A 13,274-nucleotide genomic window follows, 5' to 3' on the forward strand; every position below is an offset into this window, starting at 1 on the left:
AGCAGGTTGTTGTTCCAAAGCCATTCCGTGCTCAAGTGTTGGCGTTAGCCCATGACAGTCCCTGGTCCGGTCATCTAGGTGTCACAAAAACTTATGACCGAATCCTCAAGCACTTCTTTTGGCCAGGGTTAAAGAAAGATGTAGCTACACATTGTAGGACCTGTCATACCTGCCAGATTGTGGGTAAACCTAACCAGGTTGTCTCCCCAGCTCCTCTCTGCCCAATACCAGTCATGGCAGAGCCGTTCGAGCACGTCATTGTGGACTGCGTAGGTCCACTGCCTCGAACAAAAGCAGGTAATCAGTTTCTAATAACAATTATGTGTACCGCTACCCGTTTTCCTGAAGCCATTCCAGTATGCAAAATAACCGCTAAAGTTGTCATTGCTCTCCTCACGAAATTTTTCTCTACATTTGGCCTACCAAAGATAGTCCAGACAGATCAGGGTTCCAATTTCCTGTCAAAGTTGTTTTCCCAGGTTCTCAAAACCCTGAACATCACTCATAAAGTGTCGAGTGCCTATCATCCTCAGAGTCAGGGGGCGTTGGAAAGATGGCACCAGACTCTAAAGTCCACCCTCTGCAAGTACTGCTTGGACACCAGCAAGGACTGGGATGAAGGTATTCCCTTCGTGTTGTTTGGTCTCCATGAAACTGTGCAGGAATCCCTCAAGTTTAGTCCTGCAGAGTTGGTCTTTGGACATACCGTACGAGGCCCGTTGAAAGTTTTGAAAGAGAGAATGATCTCCACAGATCCAGCTCCAAGAAGTGTGCTGGATTATGTCAGAAAAGTGAGAGAGCGATTACATCATGCTTGTGCCTTAGCTAAGGAGGTGTTGTCATCTTCCCAGGAAACCATGAAGACTCGTTATGATAAAACGGCTGTTCCACGAGCTCTCCAGCCGGGTGATAGTTTTGGTGCTGTTGCCAGTCCCTGGTTCTGCCCTGTCTGCCCGCTTCAGTGGTCCATATATGGTGGAGAAAAAACTCAGCGACACGGACTATGTGAAACAGACGCCCGACCGGAGATGTCAGACCAGAGTGTGTCATATTAATATGCTTAAACTGTATCACACAAGAGATGGAGAGCCGTCTAATGATGGTCCTGTTCCGTGTTGAATGTCACCGCTCATGGTGATGCTGATGATGATGGCCTTGACCTGCGGACTCAGCCACATCAGTGCGCCAGGTTAAGTAACTCGGAGGTGTTAAACTCTCTCCGAGAACATTTGACTCACTTAAGCAAAGTGCAGCAGGATGATGTGGTGAAACTGATTGACTCCTATCCCAGTTTGTTTTCAGATGTGCCCACACGCACTTCAGTTCTGTCCCACGACATAGATGTCCATAACGCGGTGCCGATTAAGCAGCATGTCTACCGAGTGAACCAAGGTAAACGTAAGATCATGCAGCAGGAGGTTGCGTACCTAATAGAGAATGGCCTGGCCATTCCCAGTACTAGTCCATGGAGCTCCCCCTGTCTGCTGATTCCTAAACCTGATGGTACCAGCCGGTTTTACACAGATTATCGCAAGGTAAATGCAGTCACAGTCCCTGACTCTTTTCCTTTGCCCCGCATCGATGACTGTGTAGACACCGTTGGAAATGCTGTTTTTGTCACGAAATTGGATTTATTAAAGGGTTACTGGCAGGTTCCACTAACATCTAGAGCTTCTGACATCTCTGCCTTTGTAACTCCTGACAATTTTCTCCAGTACACAGTGATGGCATTCGGCATGCGCAATGCTCCAGCAACCTTCCAGCGTCTCGTTAATACAGTTGTAGGTGATGTCCCGAACTGTACCGCTTACATAGACGACCTGGTCATCCATTCTACAACCTGGACAGAGCATCTGACATCGCTGAGGGCAGTTTTCCAATGGTTGGCCGATGTCCAGTTAACGATCAACTTAGCTAAATGCGAGTTTGGAAAGGCCACAGTCACATACCTCGGGAAGGAGGTAGGCCGCGGTCAGGTGAGACCAATAGCAGCAAAGGTCTCTGCCATTGCTGACTTTCCTGCTCCTGCAACCCATAGACAGTTGCGCAGATTCCAAGGTATGGCCGGCTACTACAGAGGATTCTGTCGTAACTTTGCTACTGTTGCAGCTCCCCTCACTGGTCTGCTGAGTCCGTCTGTACAATTTCACTGGTCTGGTGAGTGCCAATCTGCATTTGACTCCATCAAAACACTGCTGTGTAGCTCTCCTGTTCTGTCTGCCCCAGATTTTGAGCGACCGTTCAAGCTGCACGTGGACGCAAGTTCTGTTGGTGCTGGTGCTGTTCTTGTTCAAGAAGATACCGAAGGAATTGATCACCCTGTCTGTTTGTTTTCCCGCAAGTTCACCCAGGCCCAGACTAGATATTCCACCATCGAGCAGGAGACGCTAGCTTTACTTTTAGCATTGCAGTATTTTGAAGTATATCTTGGCTCCAGTCCATTTGACGTTGAGGTTTTCACTGATCATAATCCTCTGGTGTTCCTGAATCTCATGTATAACCATAATCAGTGCCTCATGCGCTGGGCATTAATGGTTCAGGGTGTTCCGCTGGTTGTACGCCACAAGAAAGGTTCGGAGAATGTGGTTGTGGATGCCCTTTCTCGGGCCTACTCTTAGGTAAGATAATGAACTCTGATTATTTTGAGCTGCGCATGGATACAATACATATGATGCAAAAGTGATTTTTGTCATAGATGTATCCTAGAGGGGTCCTGGATCTTGTAGTTATCACAATCCCACGGGATTGCTCTTAAGGGTGGGGGTGTTACAGCTGCTGCCTCTGTGTGTCTTGGGTTTGATCCTGTTTGTCTCCCCCAGGTGTCCAGGCGTGGTGTTTGTCCTTTTTTTCCAGCTCTTCATCCAAGACCTCACCTGTCCTGCCAGCAGTCAATCCTGGACACCTGTCGCCAATCATCCCATCAGCCGATCATCCAATCAACCTCCAGTCCTGCCCCTATATATTGCTTTGCACCCTGTGTTTCTGGCGGTCTGTCTGTCTGTGTGAGAGGGAGAAATCACTTGTTCGTTTGGAGAGCATTTTGACACTTTGACTAAAGTTTGTGACCTTTGGGTTTTTGCCCTCCTTAACCAAACTAGTGTTGGAGGGCCTATTTTTGTTAAAACCTACCCGTCCCCACCTAGTGTGTTTTGTAGTCAACCCCATTCTCTGTATTGTCTTCTTCCTTGGAGAAGGGCTCCAGGTAAGACACCCCGGGGTCTACATTCAGCGCGTAGGTGACTTTGTTTATACACACTAGGTAAGTGTGGGCGGCTGCCACGATCTTCTGTAGCAGGCAGGTAAGGTTCAGGCTTAGTTAGTTAGTTAGGGCGAGTCACTGGTTAAGATAGTTAAAGTCACAGGGTCGAGGTGTAGGGGAAGTTTAGGGTTTATGTTGTTAGTGGCACCGCCCACAGGGCCCTTCTCCTAACGTCCTCCTGCCCTCCATTAGCTCTCCCCATTTTTGTTTCTACAAGCCTTTTGTTTTACACCTGCTGGCTGCGTTCTGGCATCTTTGTTGTAATTTGTAAAATTTGTAACACTGCTTCTGTTTAATTATATCCTTTGTTATATAAATTCCCTTTTTCCTATGGAAAAGGCCACCAAGTTCTTTTGTGTTGTGTACCTGGTTTTGCCCGCTCACCACCTGACGCCATTTACATCTGCCCAGTAGGCCTGCGCATAAGTGTTGCGTTTTCCCCCCTCACTCCTAGCTTGGCCATTTTTAACAACTTCAAGGGGGGACGTAACAGTAGTACAATTATTTCAAGGTGTGTTAAAAGTGTCAGTGTGAAAGCTTAATGTTAGTATTGTTGGTTCCGTCGATCTCGAGAGATCATGGACAAGCCAGGATGAAGTTCTGAAGGAACCGAGATGCCGAGTCAGCACGTCCCCCTTCTCATCCTCGCTGGTAGTGTCCAGCAGAAGGTACAGGCCCATACAGTTGGTACCAACTTGGCTAAAGGAGTTGCCGGTAGGAGCTCCAAGGCGAGAACCAACCGCCTTCAGGGCTGTACTCCATATTTTTTCTGCAGGGGAGGGTCTCCCTTAGCATTTGTCACTCCCATGATGGCCACAAGGCAGTGGTGCTATTTTACCCATAGCTGGGGATTGCAATATGCAGACAGGGGGAGACAGGAATCAAACCAACAACCTCTCGATTGTAAGACGACTGCTCTCCCCACAGCTGCCTCAATGTCATTATCCTTGTTATATATTTACAAAAGGTGCAATTTGTGGAAGTATATTGTCAATATAGGAGTGAAAGTATGAATAAACTGAGAATATAATAAAGTCCTCTTTTGTGTCACCAGGGGAGCAGAAGTTGAAGCTTGACATTCCAGCTGATCGACGGCTTGAAGGTGAAGTGAAGCTGCTGCATTTCCTGAATGAAGTCAAGTTGTGACGTCCTCTCCCTTCTCTCCACACTGAGTCACTGCCTCCTCCTCTTTCACAGATCTCACAGCTGAGGGATCCCTGACGTCTCTGAGCTGCAGGGGGCAGCAGCTCACCAGCAGAACCAGGGCAGACCAGCGTTCACAGGAGCAGGAAACCAGAGGAGGGTTGGGCTTCAAAGCTGCTGAGCAGGAAGAGATACTCTTCAAACACTGGCTGTTGTTGAGAGGAGGAAATGGCTCAGGGAGGAGCTCAGCTGGATCCACTAAAGTTCTCTTGTTCCATCTGTCTGGATCCCCTGAAGGATCCGGTGACGGTTCCCTGTGGACACAGCTACTGCAGCAACTGTATTAATGGACACTGGGATGAAGAGCAAAACAAGGGAATCTACAGCTGTCCTCAGTGCAGGAAGGAGTTCATGCATAGACCAGACCTGGAGATAAACTTCATGTTGGCAGAGTTAGTGGAGGATCTGAAGAAGACTGGACTCCAAGCTGCTGCAGCTGATCTCTGCTCTGCTGGACCTGAAGATGTGGCCTGTGATGTTTGCTCTGGGAGGAAGCTGAAAGCTGTCAAGTCCTGTCTGGTCTGTGTGGCCTCTTACTGTGAGGAACACCTCCAAGGTCACTACGAAGCAGCTCCATTGAAGAAACACCAGCTGGTGGAGCCCTCCAAGAAGCTCCAGGAGAAGATCTGCTCTCTTCTCGATGAGGTGAAGAAGATTTTCTGTCGCACTGATCAGCAGTGTATCTGTTACCTCTGCACCATGGACCAACACAGAGGCCATGAAACAGTCCCAGCTGCAGCAGAAAGGAGCCAGAAGCAGAAGGAGCTGGAGGGGAGTCGACTACACATCCAGCAGAGAATCCAGGAGCGAGAGAAAGACGTGAAGCTGCTTCAGCAGCAGATGGAGGTCGTCAATGTCTCTGCTGATGAAGCAGTGGAGCACAGCGAGGAGAGCTTCACCCAGATGATCCGTCTCCTCCAGAAAAGAAGCCTTGAGGTGAAGCGGCAGCTCAGATCCCAGCAGCAAACTGCAGTGAGTGGACTCAAAGAGCTTGAGGAGAAGCTGCAGCAGGAGATCGCTGAGCTGAAGAGGAAAGACGTCCAGCTGGAGCAGCTGGCTCACACAGAGGACCACACCGAGTTTCTCCACAGCTACACCTCAGTGTCAGCACTCAGTGAGCCCACACACTCCTCCAGCATCCAGACTGCTCCTCTCAGATACTTTGAGGATGTGGCAGCAGTTGTGTCAGAGAACAGAGAGAAATTCCAGGACTTCCTGAGAGAGAATGAAGAGGAGATGTTACTGCTACAACCACAGCCAGAGAGCAGAGCAGACTTCTTACAATATTCACAGCAGATCACTCTGGATCCAAACTCTGTGAACAGAGAGCTGAAATTATCTGATGGAGACAGAAAAGTAACTTGTACAGAGGAAGATCAGCCTTATTCTGATCATCCAGACAGATTCACTGAATATCGTCAGGTTCTGAGCAGAGAGAGTCTGACTGGACGTAGTTACTGGGAGGTGGAGAGGAGAAGAGGAGTTTTTGTAGCAGTCACATACAAGAACATCAGCAGAGCAGGGAGGGAGAAGGAATGTGTGTTTGGAGGTGATGACAAATCTTGGGCTTTAGATTGTGTCTCTGACACTTTTAGTTTTTATCACAACAACATCCACACTCCCGTCTCAGGTCCTTGGTCCTCCAGAGTGGGAGTGTACCTGGATCACAGAGCAGGTATTCTGTCTTTCTACAGTGTCTCTGAAACCATGACTCTCCTCCTCAGAGTCCAGACCTCCTTCACTCAGCCGCTACATGCTGGAGTTTATGTTTGTCCTGGATCCTCAGCAGAGTTCCTGAAACCTGAGTAGAGGACTCCATCAGACCTCCTGGTGTGGTTTTCTAAAGGAGCCTCCACATTTTCTGAGCTGAGGCGTTGATGAGATTTCTGACAGGAAGAAGATTGAAACCAACAGATGGTCGGCCGTCTTCTCAGAGACTTTCTACGGGGACAAAAGGATGTGAGACGAGTGTGGAGAGACAGAAAGGAGCTGAGTTAGTGGAGGAAAAAACATGGCGGCTGCAGCCATCAGTCCCTCACTGATTCCTCAACAGAGGCTTTTCTAATAGTTGGACTCATTTTTCAAGCTTCTCAAAGAGGAAGTTCTTCTTCATGTACTACAGGAAGCTGCAGCTTTTCACACTTTGGGGGATTAGAAGTGGAAATTAGGAGCTTTCACATGTTTGGATTGATCAGTCTTTCTTTTTTCATGATTCTTTTCTGACATTTGATCCTTCAGAGTGAAGATTTGTGGATTTTCTTGAACAGTGAACTGATTGTTTTGGCTTTTTGGATCTTCATCTGTCACCAAGTGGCAGGAAGTTTGATTCCTTTAGCTGGAAATGACTCCAGTCGACAACACACACACACACACACACACACACACACACACACACACACACACACACACACACACACACACAGGTTTCTTTTAAAGACATTAAATCAGTCATAAAGTGAAATGCTACTTTATTGTCGATTTGTTTCTTTTTCAAAGGTTTTTGCTTCAAATGTTGTTTGTGTGACACCAAGAGAAACCAAGTCAGTCAACATGGAGCCTTTAATAAAATACATTCAGTCATCATTCTTATCTGGACTTTATTTGTTAGGGTTAGCCGAACAAAACTGTTAGCTGGTTCAACACAGGTAAGCTAGTTGGCTAACAACAGTTAAGCTAGTTGGCTAACAAAAGTTAAGCTAGTTGGCTAACAAAAGTTAAGATAGTTGGCAAACAAAAGTTAAGCTAGGTGGCTCACAAAAGTTAAGCTAGTTGGCTAACAAAAGTTAAGCTAGTTGGCTAACAAATGTTAAGCTAGTTGGCTAACAAAAGTTAAGCTAGTTGGCTAAACACAGGTAAGCTAGCTGGCTAAACACAGTAAGCTAGGTGGCTAATCACAGTAAGCTAGTGGTCTCCTCTGTCTGTGCTGGTTCTTCATGAATGACAGTGGAAACTCCAGTTGTTGATGTTCTAGATCATCAATCTCAGGGACTGATTTGTTTTGAAGGAGGAGAACAAATCATGGAGGAGCTCCTCCTGGCTGTGCAGTGAGTCGGCAGCAACCCAGGACTTTTCACAGGAGAGGTGGAACAGCCAAGGTTCCTGGCAATGGAAGAAGAGGAGCAGAAGGAGCCTTGAGGAGGTGCTGGAGGAAGTGGACCTGGATGCTGAGGAGCTCTTTGGAGTTCTTTAGAGAGAATGGACGGCCTGGAGGTTCTCCTCCTGAGTGCTGGGATGATATCAACACTCTGCTCAAACCCTAAAACCCTAAAACATTAAAACCCTCCCTGGAGCCTGGAAGCTGCAGCTCTACCGCCCCCATGTGGCTGCAGGGCCCCACACCTTTCTGTCTTATTTGTTTCATATATTTACTTAAATCTCGTCCAACAGGAGCCACTCAGAGCGATCTGTCCACTGCCCATAACACACTGACCGCAGACTTTACTGACACTCACGGAGGACCTCTGCTGGCCAAACCTATGTTTGCTTCACAATAGAGCCAAATAGTAACAGTATTTTATCAGTAGAGGTGATTTAGAAAAATCTTCACTGCCATTAAACATCGTAGCTAAACATCTCAAATAACATCTCTCCATATTAAGACCCTCCTACCTTTGGAATGACCGAGCTGTGCTCACTGATCCTGACAGCTGCCATGTTTCCAGCTGACTGCTGCCCAAACACAAACCGAGGTGGAGATGGAGACGAGGCTGCCGGCTGACTCTGTCCTGCTTCTGTGCCGTGAACCTCACATTGACCACGGTCACAGAGATCAAAGGAGCTGAAACTCCCATCATCCATGGGGAAAACTGCAATGTTGCTGCATCAGTGATGTGGAGGTGAGACAATCCAATCACATTTCAGCAACAGCTCTAAGAACACCGTTCTCATTGATTTCCAGGGAGCTGTCAGTAGATGGCGCTCTCTTTCCTCTACTCCAGGCCTTCTGGACGCTGGGAAAAACCTCCAGGAAAATCAGCTTTGAATTTCCTGAGACTCTGCAGCCAGTCCCTGGACACCAGTGTCCCGTCCAGGGAGACAGGCCCAGTACTCATTGCTCAGCTTCTACTTTATTGTTTTTATTTTAGCGCTGTATGGACCACGGCCACGTCTTGATGGCTCCTGCATTTTGATAGGCTGTGACGATGACGAGAGGCATTATGATTGGCTGCTCTGGCAGTCGTTAACAGATACAGGTAAAGTTAGCTTTCAGAGTTAGCTTTCAAAAGGCGTGTTTTTCCGCAGCATCTCCAGATGTGTGACTCTCTGGAGAAAAGGCAAACATCAGGATGGAGTCTCCACTGTGACCCACCAAGATGGAACAGGAAGTCTGAGAGGACCAGGCTGCTCTGATCCAGAAACATCCAGTCCCCTTCAGTTTGAGTGGATTCACTCGGGGATTCTCTAAAGCAAATATCCGGCATCGGCAGACGGAAGGTGTGGATTCCAGACTGGAAGTGGAAGTTGCTGGAGCGATTGCTGAGGGGAGCCACAGTCAGTCTTGCTGCAGGGCCAAAGTCAGCTGATCATCCTGTTTCTAGTGTTTCTACATGTCCCCTATACACACATCCACACTCTGTGAGTTGTTGCTGAGGATGTGTAGATGGTTGTTCTCCTGTGACTGGAGCGTTCCACTCAGACAGAACTTCAACCATCAAGCAGCCACATCCTGCAGATGGTTACCATGGAAGTGTTCCAGCTGTCGTCATGTCAGATGATGGTGAGGATCACATTGTTCTTGTGGTTTCTTCTTTAGAGATGAAGGAACGTGGATCCAGAGCCACACAGAGCAGAACACATGGAGCACAAGCTGCACACTGACCAGAGGGAGGAACTGCTCATATCTGGGGCAACCCTTGACCTTTCACTGATGGGTGTTCCAGTCAGACCGTCAGCCGCTCTACCATGCCAGTGAAAAACAGCTGGACCATATATCAGGAGGTTTACAGGAAGCTTCAGCCTTTCAGAGCATCAGTACATCTGACACACCGGGGAAAAGAGTTTCACTCTCTGGAAATGGAGACAGACACAAGTGAAGCAGTGAGAGAGAGAGAGAGAGAGAGAGAGAGAGAGAGAGAGAGAGAGAGAGAGAGAGAGAGAGAGAGACTTTGACTTTTCAACAATCCTTTATTTAAACAAGACTGGGTTGTATCAAGTCAACGTTAACATATACAAAATGCCAAATCGAAAGAGATTAAAAAATACAAGGAATAAATAAATAAATAAAAAGTCAACCATTCTCTGCCACATATTACAGCAAAACATCTGCAAAAATTATTTTTGAATCTCTAACAGAGAACAAGACACCATCATGATCCCAGGTGTTTTTAAAAGTCTCCAAGTCCTCCATTTTGAAGTAATACCTGTGCTGAAACTGTATGTGAGCTCTCACAAGCTTCTTGAACAGCAGTAGAGCATCACATCTCCCTTCTCCTTTGATCTTCTCCTTCCTGCTCAGGTAAATTGCCATTTTTGCCTGTCCAAAAATGAAATTCAACAATCTCCCCTTCCTCTTCTTCCCATAAGAAAAACCAAAAATGAACATTAACTCAGTAAAGTGCTCTTTGAACCGGCTCACTAAAGTGCTGAGTGCTCTGAACAGTGGAGTTAATCTGGAACACTGGGCAAAACAGTGAAAAACGGTTTCTCTCATAGAACAGAAAGGACAACCATCTGGAACTGAAGGATTGATCACTGACACAAAGGCATTGACTGCTAAAATCCCATGTAAAACACGCCAGTGCAAATCTCCAACATTTTTTGTCAATGGTGGTTTATAGAACACATTCCAGGCTGGTTTAACCTCTGGTTTCACTTTCAGAAAAGCTCTCCATGGTGTGTCTGCCCTTCCTTTGAGATTTTCTTTGTTTAAAGCCTTTACACACCCCTGGTAAAGACCCTTCCCATTAGCAGAGTCCAGAGACATCCACACACAGCCACTGAGCAGAGGGTCTGCCATGCCACAGTCTGGAAGATTTGCTTTGATCGCCACCCTAGGAAATGGATCAGAAGCGTCAGGTGTTATTTCGCCATTAGACCACTGTTGCAGGAGCGCCCTGTCCTCTTTGGAAAACGCCCTCCTGAACTTCTCCAGGATGGCACCAACTGTCCGGACAGACCGGACCTCCAGCCTCTCTGCCAAGGCCTCAGCATTGTCCAAGTTCTCTCCCGCCAGCTTCAGCAGATGTTGAACCATTGTTACTCGTTTCTGGAAGAAAACTGCAGACATTAGCGGGGCGTCTTTCCATGGCGTTCCCAGACGTGCTCCTTGGAGTATGGGTTCCTTCAGCAGCCAGTGCAGGGATGCAGCAGGATCAAGGCTCTCAGGTGGCCGAGTTGCTCGGTGCCGACTTGACTGCAAGCTGCTTACCAACTCGGCCAAAAGCCTCTTTTATTTTATCACGATGCTGCGGCGCGACGATTTGCACAGTTTTTTGGTGCCGGCTGCTCCGCTTCTCCTCACGTAGCAGGGGGGGGGGGGGGGGACGGAGGACAAACTGTGTGATGATGGAGACTGACACGTGGAGAACGGACCTGGAGCTTCATGGTTGACGTCTTGTTTGAACGAGTAGCTTAGCTAGGAGCGCAGCGCGAGCGGCTGTCTGGTCACGTGACCAGATGGGAGCGTACCTGTGTTCCCCGGTCCTACACTGGAACAAATGACTGTAAAAATACTGGATACTTTGAACAGTAGTATACTGTTTTCCATTCATACAGCTGAATACTGTAAATTCTGACGTCTTTCAGAGACAAAATATTAACGGTAAGCTGCTGTAAACTATTTACGGTACAAAGCAGTATTTTGGGTTTTTTTTACAGCAAGCCACCATAATCTTATGGTATAATACAGTATTTATTTTCTTTTTCAGTTGAGACTTCGAGATCTTTGATCTGTTCAGTTAAACATCTGAGAAAAATCTGAAAATAAATAGAACTTAAAACAGGCCGACACATCGGTGTGTTCATTCAAGATGGAGGAAACAGTAACGAGAAGAGAAGAATTAGGTTTCATCAGGATTTTTAATCTCAGAGCACCGAACTGGAGGGCGGGGCTTACTCCATGTGGCATCACCTGGTGCTCCCCCCCCCCCCCCCCCCCCGTCATCCACCCTCACCCAGGCTTTGTTAAGAAGGTAAATAGAATCTTGCAAAAGTAAGAATACGATATTATGTGATTGTGTTCAGGATGAACATTTTTTCGATTTTTTTCACAAGTCAAAATTACGTGCAGCTGTGGACAAAAGTTGAACTTTGTGTTGAAGCATATTAGCTTGAGCTGGCTTGGTCATTTTTGCTACACGGTTGCATTTGACCATTTGCTGCAGTACTCTTCACGTAAAATAATTTAAAGTAGTTTATAGGGAGACTGTTCTGCTGTTATGCTGGTTGATGCAAAAAGCTAAAAGCTTCAAATGTGCACTTAATGTAATAAAGCTAACAGTTTAAAGCTGCTGTAGGCAGGATTTTGCTAGTCAATGCTAATTTCTCTGTGTTTTCTTTGGATTAAATGTTAGAGTATCCATTGATAATCCTTTAGGAGTGGAGCATAACTGCTCTACCGCGAGGGCGCAGCGTTTCCATCTGTCTCTGTTCTGAGCTGAAAAGGAATCTCCACAGCTCCAGGTATCTTTGACCAATCAGAAGAGCCCCTGAGGCTCTATCCTGATTGGTCGAGGGGCGTTCGTCGCACGTTCTTGTGGGAGGGGCTTAACTTGCGTAAGGGCGTGATGTCAGAGAAAACAGGACAGGATTGGCTGTGCTGGGTTTCAAACCGCCATCTTGCTGAGGTAACCCTAAGCAAGATGGCGGAGATGCTGAATCCTGCCTACAGCACCTTTAATTGTTGAGGTGAGGATTTTTTTTCTTGACATAGTACTTTAAGGGCTGAATGTCGGTGATATTCATTTGTTGTGAAGGTCTGCAAGTGAAAACCAGTGTTGCCAGATCCTCATGGCAGTTTCCAGCCCAAGCACAGCTGAAAACCCGCCCATTTTTATAAAAACCAGCCCGATTGGGCCAAACCCATGAGACAGCACCAAAACATTACACACACAACAGAAAACACTTCCTGAGCACACAAACCTTCACATAGTGACCATAACGAGGATAAACAGCTGCAGAAGACAAAGCAAGTAACCCCCAGTGATGTTTTCGTCAACGATGACGACGACGAAAACATTTCGTCCACGCCCCTTTTTTCTGTGACTAAAACGAGACGTGACGAGCTAAAAATATCTCTTTAAAGACGGAAATGTGACGAGATGTATCTGTTGTTTTCGTTAACGAGACCAGACGAGACCAAAATGTCAGTATTTTGACTTTCAAAATAAATGAAAACCAATGCGATTCTCCCAGCTTTTCACACAGACCGGCTGCTTTACTCTGAAAATATTATGAATCACGAGCTGCTTCCTGTTTGACCAGCCTGCGCTGCAGCACCGGCGCACTGCAGAGCGGCAGCAACTTTGGCCGGAGCTCGGCGAGAGGAAAAGACGCAGAGATTTATGGATGTATTTAAATCAGAATCCAGCAGAAAATCAAACAGAACGCCTCGTAGTGGAGACGGAGGATCTGATCAGCTGTTTGACTGTTTGTTCTTACTGTGAAGCTGCAATAGGAGCCACCACTGATGAGTGAAGAGTTTTCCCCAAGTAGCCTACCTAATACATCTTTACTTTCTTTCTTTTTTTTTTGTTTTCTTTTTTTTAAATAATTCAGGCGTTGTCTTATTTTGAAGAAATGCATTTTGACTTTTGTTTAATATTTGTATGGAGAAAATTCAGGTCAGGAATACTTACAAAGTTGATCAAACTCA

General features: G+C 46.8%; 2 protein-coding genes across 4 annotated transcripts in view; both read left to right on the forward strand.

The window, feature by feature from the left end:
- The window catches only part of LOC115408965 (tripartite motif-containing protein 16-like), a 232,283-nt gene that overhangs the window by 41,266 nt on the left and 177,743 nt on the right, over nt 1–13,274 (forward strand). The window lies entirely within an intron of this gene.
- On the forward strand, nt 1,527–7,045 carry LOC115408963 (E3 ubiquitin/ISG15 ligase TRIM25-like). 3 transcript variants are annotated; one of them, XM_030119898.1, is made up of 3 exons: nt 1,527–4,361; nt 4,457–5,308; nt 5,462–7,045. In XM_030119898.1, exons 2-3 carry the CDS (start codon nt 4,631–4,633, stop codon nt 6,269–6,271), a joined length of 1,488 nt encoding a protein of 495 aa, XP_029975758.1. In that variant the 5' UTR covers nt 1,527–4,361; nt 4,457–4,630; the 3' UTR covers nt 6,272–7,045. The 3 variants fall into 3 exon arrangements, with proteins under 3 accessions (XP_029975758.1, XP_029975759.1, XP_029975757.1); XM_030119899.1 differs by having other exon boundaries at nt 4,457–5,293; nt 5,468–7,045; XM_030119897.1 differs by having other exon boundaries at nt 4,457–7,045.

This window comes from Salarias fasciatus, chromosome 22 (genome assembly GCF_902148845.1).
Source record: "Salarias fasciatus chromosome 22, fSalaFa1.1, whole genome shotgun sequence".
In the NCBI taxonomy this organism is placed as follows: Eukaryota; Metazoa; Chordata; class Actinopteri; order Blenniiformes; family Blenniidae; genus Salarias; species Salarias fasciatus.

What these genes read in the sequence shown, in the direction of transcription:
- LOC115408963 (XM_030119897.1), top strand. Translation starts at nt 4,631, where the DNA reads ATGGCTCAGGGAGGAGCTCAGCTGGATCCACTAAAGTTCTCTTGTTCC.